Source organism: Ammodytes marinus, assembly GCF_949987685.1.
Source record: "Ammodytes marinus genome assembly, chromosome: 5".
Classification (NCBI taxonomy): Eukaryota; Metazoa; Chordata; class Actinopteri; order Uranoscopiformes; family Ammodytidae; genus Ammodytes; species Ammodytes marinus.
In genome coordinates, this window is record NC_137234.1 from 32,247,702 (window position 1) to 32,260,499 (window position 12,798).

Genomic DNA, 12,798 nt, shown 5'->3' on the forward strand with positions numbered 1-12,798 from the left:
TTTGGCGTAAACAACATGAAACCATGGATCCATCCTGCCGTGCACCATCAACCGTGCACCGTTCAAAGTCACTTACTGTAAATCCCCTTTCTTCCCCATTCTGATGCTCGGTTTGAACTTCACCATGTTGTCTTGACCATGTCTACATGCCTAAATGCATTGAGTTGCTGCCATGTGATTGGCTGATTAGCTATTTGTTTTTACAAGCAACTGAACAGGTACAGGTGTGCTTAATAAAGTGGCCTGTGAGTGTATGTCAGATAATGATTTTGACCTTTTCTCTAAGTAAAGCCACTTGTCTTGCCTCTTTCACTCAAAGTGAGACATAGTTCCACTCAGACATTGACTAGACATAGACATTGTTTTTGGTGCATTGGTCTCAACCGAAGCCACTTGTTCAAAACTCTATGCCACGATTGAACAATGCCACATTTTCAAAGATAACTACAAAAACAGGAGAGTTCTTGCCCTTCAATGTTTATCCTCTGCTGGCACAATTGTTGTGCTTTCAGCTGAAATTGCAATTAGCCGTGTATTTTTCTTCACATATTCGTAATATTCTTCGAAGATCTTCAATACATTTCAATAAGGTTAAGCAGAAAAAGAGTTTTAAAAACAGTAGGCTATAATAAACATGGGTAAAAGAGCTTTTGTATTTTGGTAAATGTGGTCACTTACAGTTATGCATTTTGTGTGAAAATACAAAAAATTTTGTGTGAAAAATTAGCCACAGTTTGGACCACATTGGCTTCTGTATTGCTGACTGTGTGAATAGTTTTGAAAATGTGACTAGTTGTGACCTATGCACGAAACCAATCAAAAAAGAGTCAGTTTTATTAGATGATACTAAATGCCAATCTGACTCACGCCAAGCTGTAAACCAACATGAAATGACCACAGTGTGTATTTGTGTGTGTGTGTGTGTGTGTGTGTGTGTGTGTGTGTGTGTGTGTGTGTGTGTGTGTGTGTGTGTGTGTGTGTGTGTGTGTGTGTGTGTGCGTGCGTGTCCGCGTGTGTGTGTGTCCGGCCGCGTGTGTGCACGACTAAACAAGGGATATTTGAAAGCACAGTGGGCATGAGGAAAAGGCAGGAAATTGCAGTATTAACCTTCCAGGCCTTTATGCCGATTGGCATATGGTTTATAGTTTTCTCTGACATGCAGTCTTGTTATTACAGCTGTTGTTACTTTTGCTTTCTCTTCCTGCCCAATTGAATACTTGAATAGTTGCCCAGCCAGGTGTGTGTGTGTGTGTGTGTGTGTGTGTGTGTGTGTGTGTGTGTGTGTGTGTGTGTGTGTGTGTGTGTGTGTGTGTGTGTGTGTGCCTGTGTGAGAGACAGGGTGAAAGAGAGAGAGAGAGAGAGAGAGAGAGAGAGAGAGAGAGAGAGAGAAATTTCGGGCACACGAGTTCCCTGAGTTTGATTGGCTATGTTTAACCAAACTCAGTGACTTGCAAGATCATTTTGAAAAATGTGTATGCTGCATTTTTGCTTTTTCCCTCTGCTGCCCACTCATTGTTTCTCCCCCTGTTCCGAGCTCTGCCTTAGTGAACGGATCATTGAGCTGCCCAGCCTGGTAGAAAATTGGATTGTGTGGTTCAAAAGGACCGGGACTCCGCGTATGCCCAGCCCCTTCGCCCTGTATACGTCATGACGTCGGCGCGCAGCATGACCTCCGCCACTGCGTCCGGCGCAGCAGAATCTCCATCAGCAGTTCCATCAGCCAGCTCAGCACGGGAAGCGTCTGTCAACAAATACCCAAACAACGTCTTGTGAGTGCGTTGATCCCACTCATTATCACCAGATATGGAAGCGGAGGGCTCTTTCTCCAGCCAGTGCAGGTAAGACCGATAATGCTGGATGTTGGTGGTGGACCCGAGGGAATTGAACCTCATGGTTGTCAGGGCTACCCTGTTGCCTAATTATAGGCCTATTAAGGTAGGCTATAGGCTACTACATCCAGAGGTGTTCAAAGCATTTCGCTAGTGACATTTGTAAAACACATTAGAGCTATAGCATATTAGGCCTACATGTGCTATGTGGATTCTTCTGGAACGCCTAACACTAACAAGAAAGCTTTATTCTGAGGATTAGTAGCATAGCCTTACCGGGGCTTTTCCTCCCGGGATGACCCCTCTCTCTGACGTAGCCTAATTGTGTAGGCTATGTTACAGGTGGTAGCCATACGAGGTAACTTTGAAGTCTGCTTTCTCTTTACACAAACAATTCCTTTCGTTTATCTTTGTTGCAGACATGCTTTTATGACGCCAGTCTTGTTTATCTTGTTCACTGACGTCCTCAGAGCTTAACCAGTCCGGACAGTTTTAGGAATGTGCTGCGAAATAGCTGCCATATGCGTGGCTGACAGCCCATCATGTCCCGTCCCGCTCCGATCATCTGCTCTGGTGCTTGAATACAAAGTTATGGCAGCACCTCGGACAGCTCCACGAGCCGCTGGCTGGTCCGCGAGCTCCAGAGAGGGGAGAGCCCACGAGCTCACTTCCTGTTGCTTAGGCATAGAGGCATAGGCCTATGTGCTGACAGATAAGCCTAGTTAAACACAAAATTAAGCAGTATTTGAGACAAAAATAAATTGCAGGCTATTGAAAAACAAGAAGTTCGATTCAAATAAAAAAATAAAAACAGGTTTACAGGTTTAAAATCCATAAATAAATGAGGGGAAATTAAAAAGGACAGGCTCGAAATTTTATCTGGCAATTACTGCAAAGCTGAATGACTGGGAGTTGACCTGTGTTATGAACTGCGTATAGGCTACTGTTTAAGTTATTGCTTAATGAATATAGAGGGATTTCACACATAGGCTATTAACAAAAAAATATAAATAGTTAGCGTCATTACATGGTATAATTTTTGTGTAAATGCTTCCAAACAACAGGAAAAACAGCAAGGCCAGAAATGGTATTGTAGACTAGATATTTAAAATATCACACATTGTTGTTTAATGAAAGGTGGCTGAGGTTAGGTTGGAGGTTTAGCCATTGTCAAAATGTCCACTATTTTCTCTGTCGTTAGCTTTGGGTTTGGACAGTCTACTTAGCTATTCGGAAATTCATCAGTGGGAGACATTTAGGACACAATTAAGTTTTACCCCTTTGCTCCTTGCTCATGAGCACATTTCAGTGGCGCTAATATAAAATATTACAGCATAATTACAGACACATTAAATGGCAATATGTTTTATGGTTGATAAGATATGTTGCACGCCACCGCTGTCGTCAGCTCGTTTCAGTTTCTTGGGTTTATGACTCACAGATAAGATAAAACTTTTTTTTTTATCTGTTGTGTTAAGTAAGTTAAGTTAAGTTGTGTTAAATGAAGGACTGACAGAGTTACAGTCAGTTGTTCCCTGCCTCTGCTGGCACCGGTCTAACGGGTTTGTTTATGAATCACACACCAAAAGAGCAGCATAAGTTAAATCAGTCACCTGTATGTACGCCTGAGTGTTACTGTGTGTGTTTATGTGTAGTTGCCATTATAAACTGAAGACCAATGTGAGGGGTAACTTCTGCAACTGACAGGCATTCAGTCATATACAACAATTGTGGCTGTGCTGTAGAGAGTAAATAGATTACTTCTAGGGTGTTCTGCTCATCCTTTTACAGATTTACTGACAAAACAGAGAGACACTTATTCTTCATTTTTATCATGATGAAGTTTGTATTGCTCATCCAGTCAGAAAACCACAGAGCATTGGTTGGGGCATTATTCACTATGGCGAAAGATCATTACTTTGACTTTTGCCTGTCGAGTCCCAGGTACAAACAGCCTTACTGTAAAAAAAGATATGCCAGCTCCTTTTTTAGCTCAAATTAAATAATACCAAAAGGGTGAAATGTGGGAAGATTGAACACCGAAGGCTATTCTGATATGGCTGTCATCTAATATGGCAGCTCTAAATTGGGCACAAAATCTTCAGGCTCTGTTCTTGTGCAGATGGTTCTGGATAAGACTGCAGCCTTGAATTATTATTATTTACTAATTATAGCTCTCAACAACATTTCTAACCAGAATAACAGAGTGTTTCAGACGTTGTATGATGTAGTTTTGCGAGTTAGGTTGGTACACTCAATATGGCATAATAAAAATCCATACGTGATTCACGCAGTTTAATAAAAAAAACAATTCGCACAATATTCCTTTCCTCCTCTATTTCAGAGTCCTCCCGTCCATGGCTCTTTTGACTGTTATTTAATACGGTTGTTACAGGAACATTTTATAGTTTCATGACAATGAGCGACAGCATGGCGCTAGTTTCAGGAAGTGTATTTGTCAAAACATTTTACTTTCCATAGATTCCTCAATGCAATTGTTTTGTGTATGTGTTGTTTTTGTGTTGTTTCCAAATTGAGTATTTTGCTAATTTTTTTCAGTGCATCTGTTCCATTAATTACATTCTTCCACTGTACTTTCCCTACACATTCTTATTCTATTGGTGAAAGAGACTTTTACATTTCCCTCATGTTAGCTGTGATTTCATTTGAGTTCATATTCCTGTTCCTGCTGCTCGGAAACTTAGATGCAACAGCTTTAACACATCATAGCTTTGGTTTAGAAACCAAATGAATTCATATTTTTACCATTGCTTTCAGATACAGTTATGAAGAATGTAAGGAGACAGCAGATTGGCTGCTGGCACACACAGAGCAGCGTCCTAAAGTGGCCATAATCTGTGGTTCAGGCCTAGGCAGTTTGGCCGACCTGCTGGGTAACAAGACTGTGTTTCCGTATAAAGCTATTCCACGTTTTCCTGTCAGCACTGGTAAGTTGTCGCTGAAAAAACGATCATTTTAATCCAAAGACTAATTAAAGGTGTTTGGAAACTGTACATAAGTGCATGCTAGTATCTTCTCATACTGTATATGTGCTGGACAGTGCCAGGCCATGCTGGTCAGCTGGTGTTCGGGACACTGCAGGGCCGTGAGATTGTGTGCATGCAGGGGAGATTCCACTTCTACGAGGGCTACAACATGCAAACGGTGAGCTTTAGTGTGGTAACAACAACCTTCAAAATTAACTGGTTTTGTACATAAGTTTAAAATAATAACAAGCCTTAAAGCCTACAGGCAGTCTACTATTGGCTGTGTGGGTATGCACAGATGTAACTAGATGCTAATGTCAGCATGCTAACATGCTCACAGAGGAAATTCTAACTTTGTAACAGACAACTGTAAACCACCTGTTGCAGTCTATACAGCAGATGATCAAATATTTCACGGGATTAGAAGGGAAGAAATTCTGACCTGCACATGTTGATGAAGAAAGGATTGCTTAACAAATTTGCATGGCAATGGTCTAATTTACTATTAGGCTGCGATAACATGATTAATGAATTAATGTTAATTAAATTTGAATGATATCCGCATGTAAACACTGGATGGTGCAGAGATGTGAGACATATCAATTTCTTCCAACACTAAGTTGCCTTGTGAGGAGCTTTTGGTCTCAATTTCTGTCACTGACCACCTTGCTTCTGCACTTTGAAACTTTGCTGATGTGAATGATCTACTATACTGGATAACTGAGGCACTTTAAAGTCACTTTGAGGAAAACATTCACAGCTTCTGTAAGTGTTAGCTTAATCTCTGAACCATGGACATGTCCAAACACTTGTTATTCTTGTCACAAAAGGAGACACAGGATTCGTTTTATGCCTTTCTCTTTTTAAGTTCCTTTTTAACATCCATTAAGTTTCAATAATAATGTTGGCCTGTTACTTAAAGTGTTTGTAACTAGAACTTTGCACATGGATTTACTTTCTTATAGTTTTACAAACCTTATATATAAACCATTGCTCTCAGGGACATGTATGTTTTTCTTTATTATCTCATCCTCGTTCAACCTTTGGCTAGCAGTATACAATGTGAGTTGAAGGATCAGCTCAGTGATGACAGTAATAGTGTTGATGTGGGGACTTTGACCTGTGGAGACACTTTTATTCTGGTTTCATTTTATTACAAACTGTGATGTTCCATAAACATAAAATTATCCATATAATCCCACATAGTCATAAAATCCAGTTGCGTACAGTAATAGAAAGCCAGATGCATTATGATCATCCTGTATCCACTTAGGACTTTAGACAGAAATGCCTCGAACTGAATCACCATAAACTGAGCTGAACTCAAAAAGATTGCACCCATGCGAACTGGGGAAAATTGTCACCAGATCATATGTAGCACACTGGCACTTTATATTTATTGACTCTGGCCCTTTAACAAGCTACATCTACTGTGTAATGGGTTTATATATGTGTGCGATGTGTTTTTTTGTGTGTGTTTTTTTTTGCAGTATGACGTGGTGTTTTAAGGCTGTATGCAATGTGTGTGGTATGTGTTTTATATGCATTGGTATGTTATGCACCAACCAGGAATGGTGTTCCTAATGTCATTGTATCCTGAACAATACAATGACAATAAAGGATTTCTATTCTATTCTATTCTATTCTATTCTATTCTATTCTATTCTATTCTATTCTATTCTATATTACTAATATGATTTTGTAGGAAGTTGTGGTTGTGCTAGGCTTTGACCTGTGTGGTGTTTGGTGTGTTGTGCCCCCAACTGAGCCTTCAAGGCACCACTGCCTGGTAAGGGTTAGGGTTAAGGCTAGGGTTTGGGCCTTCCAGGCAGCGCTGCCTTGAAGGCTCAGTTGGGGGGATCAAAAAAACATCAAGCGACCTGTGTAATGGATTTGAAACCCTTCTTGGCAAACTGAACAAAATCCTAGACTGAACAGAAGATGACTGAATATTAGACGACAATCAGTTTGTATTACCCACACTAGTGGCATTGCTCTGTGGATAGCAATGTTAGTCTGTTGGTCTGTACAAAACCTTTTTTTAATTGTTTTTAATAAATGTTTTTAATACTGTACTTTTTGCTCAAATACCTGCCAAACAATGGCTATTATATATATGCAGCTTGCCTTACATATCTAACAAGGCTACAAGTACACTTGCAACAAACAGTCCATCACTATATTATCCAAAACTTGATTCAAACAGGCCAATGTTCCAACATGACAGCCCTGACCTTATCAAGCAACCGGTTACTTGAAAAAACTTCTGCACCAACTAGAAAAACACTTTCACAGGCCATTCAAGCTGTAGGGAAATATGACATAGAAAAAGCAATTTCCATATGTGACTGCAGTGAGAAGGAACAACAGTAGTTTACGGGCCATCAGCTGCCGTATAAAGGTAGGTACAGAAGCACAACTTCTTTAGACATGCACAGTTAACAAAAACAGAATAAGAACCTACAGTGTTTTGACATAAAAAAATGCCAGAATGTCCTTTTAAAATTCTGGCTTTTCAAGTGGTGCATTTTCTCCTCTGTTGTTCCGAGGTGACACCAATCTTCTAACTCGTAACTGGTTATATTCTGGTGTACATCAAAGCAATACAAATACCACAGGCTCTGTCTCTGAGGGATGCCATGTTTGTCATTGCAGGTGACGTACCCCGTTCGTGTCTTCTCCCTCCTGGGTGTGGAAACTCTGATTGTGACAAATGCATCAGGGGGACTCAACGGCAGCTACAATGTGGGAGACATCATGCTTATTAAAGATCAGATCAACATGCCGGGCTTTGCAGGGGAAAACCCGCTTTGTGGCCCCAATGATGAAAGGTACAGCACAAACCTCAGGGCAGAACTATTGAAGTGAATCTTTGTATTGCTATATCTTATTTACTGTATTTTATTTAATAACATTCCAGATTTGGAGTGCGTTTCCTCTGCATGTCGGATGCATATGACCGGGAGCTGATGGTTCTAGCCAGGCATACAGCAGAGGAGCAGGGCTGCGACAGCTTCCTGCAGGAAGGGGTTTACTGCATGGTGGCCGGACCGACATATGAGACCATTGCTGAGTGCAGAGTCCTGCAGACGCTGGGGGCTGACGCTGTGGGTTAGTACAGCTCACTCAGGCTCACTTAAAGGGATACTGATGGGTTGTGGGAAAGTTTCTCTTCAGTACATCTTCAACAGGAGATGCTTAGCGAGGAGGTTTAAGTGAATATGAATACAACAAATTCAGAGGTAGTAGTCGCCTCAGAATCTGAACTGCTAGTGGCAGAAAAGGCATGAATTTTCAGGATGCAGTTTTGCCGTCCAAAGAAATGGAGACAAGGAAAATAAATTAGTTAATTTCATTGATTTTCTGTTACGACAGACAATAAAGTTTTCTAAAGTTTTCTGATTTCTGGTTCAGTATTTGGAAATTAAGCGAGTTTTTAGAAAGTTTTCAGCAGATACAGGATATATTTTGGGCTCCTAGAAGTCTCCCACTTTTTTGAAAGTGCTATATAGATAGATAGATAGATAGATAGATAGATAGATAGATAGATAGATAGATAGATAGATAGATAGATAGATAGATAGATAGATAGATAGATAGATAGATAGATAGATGATTGATTGATTGATTGATTGATTGATGTGATTAAGGCATGTTATTCCCTCCATGTAGGTATGAGTACAGTGCCAGAGGTGGTGGTGGCCCGTCACTGTGGCTTGCGTGTCTTGGGTCTGTCCCTCATCACCAACAAGGTTGTGACACAGTATGAAAGCACTGACAGGGTAAACCATGAGGAAGTGCTACAGACTACCAAGACCCGAGCCGAGGACCTCCAGAGGCTCGTCAGCAACCTCATCACCAAGATCTAGCACCTTCACCTCAATTCTGCTGACAAACAACTCCAGAACTTCCAGCCTCACAGTTAAATCTTTGACAAATGTGTAATGATGGTTGAAATTTAAAGAGCAGCAACTAGCAAGTAATTAGTAATTAGAAGGCAGAAATGGGCTTTATTTGTTTATTTTTTATGTTTTCCTTTTGGTGAAATACCGTTGTCTGTGATTGGTGGGCGTGGTCAAAAGTATACACCTGCTGTAACTACACCCAGTGATGTCATGGTGTACTGACACACCCTGGAGTACTAGTCTTCATCAAAGCAGCGTGGTAAGAGGCTAAACCACCAGATGAAGGCGTAAAGAAATGTTATGAAAGTAGAACTTTGTGTCTGTAGGTGACACATTGACATGTTGTGTGTGATACCAAATGCTAGAGTGACAGCCTCCATTATTTGTACTTGCATTGGTTTCATGAGCACATGCTATACAGTATACAGAATATGTCTTCAATGAGAGAAATGTATACAACGGCCACCAATGATATCATAATTTGCTATCTTAAGGGGTATTCAGAGACACTGTGCACTTTTTTGTTGGCCTTGACATGTTTGAGCTGGACTAGAGTAAACATTTCTTCTCTGGCATTGTTTTAGATGTTAATCCACGTATTTATAGTTGATAATGACAGAAAATAGGAAATTGTTTTTGTAATGAAAGAGGATCATACGGACCAACTGGGAACTACTTTCCTTTATTTTGTGATATTGAAAGGATATTTAACTCATTTTAATGAGTATCCGACAATGCCGTGCAATAATGAAGGGATTCTTAGTTTTAATGATATTGTAGATCATTTAGTTTATATAAAGTATATATATATTAGAGGTGGGCATAGATTAATTTTTTTAATCTAGATTAATCTAGATTAATTTTGGAATTAATCTAGATTAATCTAGATTAAAATGGCTCATTTGAATTCATTCATAATATGTGTGTGCTCCTAAATAATGACTCAAAGTAAGTCTTTGAGAACGTGTTTCTCAAGCCAGGTGGCGCATCAGACCAGGGGCTCATCTCCTGTGCAGGTGCACACCTAATGCATCAAGTTAACGCGCGTGCAGAAAGAGGATGTCACGGAACTCATGTCCGTTAGCTTTTCAATATAAGACTGTCAAAATAAAAGTCCCGCAAAACAATCGTTATTTTGGGGATTAACTTCTCCGCGTGAGAAATTTGAGTTGTAGGCTAGCGTGTGAGAGTGTGAGCTGGTTGATATGAGTGTGTCTCACGGCCAAAAGGGTGAGACTTGGCAGCTCTGTCAGTTGTCAAACAAAGCGGACGGACGTGGTCTCAATAGCAACGAGATCAGCTGAGCTATCACTGATAAAAAAAAATATTGTTTCCATAATGATTTCCATAGCCTTAAGCCATAGGCTAGCCTACATGTTGTGTAATTCAGTGATTTTCAACCTTTAATGAGTCGAGGCTATGCATTGGCTTTGGCGATTTCCCTTGCCTCTTTTTTTTCTCTCCACACAAAGCTCTCCCATTGCACACACGCATGCCCCGGCCGCTTCCGAGAGCACAGACTGTTAGAACTCCTACAGTAAACCAATTCCGCATTGCACAAGGTGCAAACAACCTTGGTCTTGTCGAGGTTTCCATTGGGAAGCTTCTTAAAAATACATTTTCCCTGAAGCAAACCCGGCGGCTTCCTAGCTGCATCCATGTGAGCACGTTACGTTTGATGTGGTACACAGGTGCGAAGTCGGACTCGTTCTGACTCGTGCACTACAGTGCAATTCGGCCAGGTATACATCCGCGCTAAAATAAGAGGAATAAGAGATTAACGGCGATATTTTTTTTATCGCCGATAAGAGTCTGGCGTTAACGCAGCACGTTAACGCCGTTATCGGCCCACCACTAATATATATATATATATATATAATCTTATCTATCACGATAAAAAGCACAATACAATCTGACAAAAGGCTAATCTGGCCAAGCAGTAGTGATGTATAAATGTTTTTTTTTCTGCGACTGATTGCATTTGTATGACTTTTATTGATAAACCACACCACTGTAACATCAGGGAGGACTGTAATACCTGGGCCTGCAGTTTTCAATCTTCTCTGCGCTGATCTGGAACCTCCTGCCAGGTTCCCTTGACTCTCTCATTCATTAGAGCTGTAAAGGCCAGATAAATCCTACATCAGCAGTCCACCTCTTACACCATGCATTTGAGATGCTAATGAAAGTCTTAAAGGGGAATCCCACTCAGAAGGGTACCTGCCAGCATCCAAATGTAAAATCGGGAGCTGCTCTATACATGATAAACAAGGAGACTTGCTTTGTTCCAATCCAAATGTCTGCATTGTGTTTCCTTGTTATTCTGCAGTTCGGTCTGTTTTTTTTTTTTATTCTTCATTGGTGCTGTATCAAGGTTTCAGTTAACAATCCTTTTCACTTGTAAAATAACAAAAAACAATGGATTTTCATACCAAATGTTGCAATCAAATAAAAACATGCAGATGACATTTGGATGCTTGGTGTTTTCTGTCAGGGATGAGTGCATGCGTTTGTGCGTTTGTGTGTGTGTGTGTGCGTTTGTGTGTGTGTGTGTGTGTGTGTGTGTGTGTGTGTGTGTGTGTATTACCATTCTATCAATCATTATGGATGTTTTCAAGGAGAAAACGATCATGCGGCTCAACGTACAGGGAGATATTTGTGAAAAGAAGCCAGATAGAGAGACACACACACACACCTCACCAAAACATCCAAGCTCTCTCACTATGTTCAGCAATCCTTCACTTTAAACACACTTCAACCAGATGAAGAGGCAGTGAGATTGAGATGAAGTGGAAATGGCTGTTCTGTGCCCTGTTCCTTTCTGTTCCATAATTCATCTACATACAGAATGTAGGGGTGCAGCCCACTGGGGAGCTGAAATATTAATACAAATGAACCAAGCAGCCCGACAACACAAACACAACGCTTATACTGGGCTGGGTTGTATTTACATTCACGTTCACGTTCATGCTTCACAACTCAGCCTCACAGCGAAAATTGAGACACCTGCAAAGATATATGAAGGATGCAAATAGCCGACTCTGCTTTGAATAGAGGGCAGTGGGAGACAGGGCGCCCGGATAAAGACAGACGATAGGAGGGACTAAAGAGAATGAGAGAGGAGAATGAAGTGTGTTTAAGTCGGCAGTCCCAGCAGGCCGGCGACAGGCCTCATGTGTACAGTAATGTTGATCTATCTATTGTGGCTGTGCCAAGTGAGCCCAGTGTCCACTGTTGATTATCATAGGGTGAAAACAGAAGCTGAGGAAATAAAACGGGACTGCTCTGCTGAGTGTACACTCTTAAACACTAGCACACATACACACACACACACACACACACACACACACACACACACAAAAGCCGGTCTCATGCGCTCTCATGTACCTGAGCTCGCACAGTCTATGAGACAGCAGTGCTCCTGTTACTGAATGTGACTTTTACAAGAAATAGCGTTAGCGAGGGAATGTGTCTGCTGACTTTCACACATTGCATCCCAAAAGGAGTCAGCTGCCAGCACCGTGTCAGCACTGCACCGGCGGGCAGGGTGGATCTGGAAAATAACTTATTTACCTCTGAGAAGACGTGATAGGTCAAATTCAACAATGCATGTACAGGCATCGTAATGTCAAGTAGGTTTAGTGGAGCATCTTAAATAAAAATCTTAGCACTGAAAGTACAAAATACTTATACGCATAGGTCTCATAGCTGTGATATGATGACCAAACACGGTAACACTTTACAATAAGGGTTAATCAATTAATTGTTATTTAATGCTATTTACGGTTAGTTAATGTGTAGTTTATGCTTATTAGGCATCAACTAACTTTAGATGCTTAGTTATTAACTGTAGGATAATGCTCGGTTTAGCATTTACTATGCTTAGTTAACTAAAACTTAGTTAAGCATTAACTAAGCATAGCAGACAGTTAAGGCTTAATTAATGCTCATTAAGCATTAATCAGGCAGTTATTAATAGTAACTGCTTAGTTAATGCTTATTGAGCATTAACTTACCATTAACTAACAGTTAATTAATGTACCCTTATTGTAAAGTGTTACCCAAAACACTATACTG

The 12,798-nt window shown here is 40.7% G+C and overlaps 1 protein-coding gene across 1 annotated transcript; it reads left to right on the forward strand.

Moving 5' to 3' along the window:
* Positions 1 to 1,717: 1,717 nt before the first annotated feature.
* pnp6 (purine nucleoside phosphorylase 6) lies at positions 1,718 to 9,026 on the forward strand. Its single transcript, XM_080028370.1, has 6 exons — positions 1,718 to 1,838; positions 4,608 to 4,777; positions 4,891 to 4,994; positions 7,472 to 7,647; positions 7,737 to 7,927; positions 8,489 to 9,026. Exons 1-6 carry the CDS (start codon positions 1,804 to 1,806, stop codon positions 8,683 to 8,685), a joined length of 873 nt encoding a protein of 290 aa, XP_079884496.1. The 5' UTR covers positions 1,718 to 1,803; the 3' UTR covers positions 8,686 to 9,026.
* Positions 9,027 to 12,798: the final 3,772 nt, after the last annotated feature.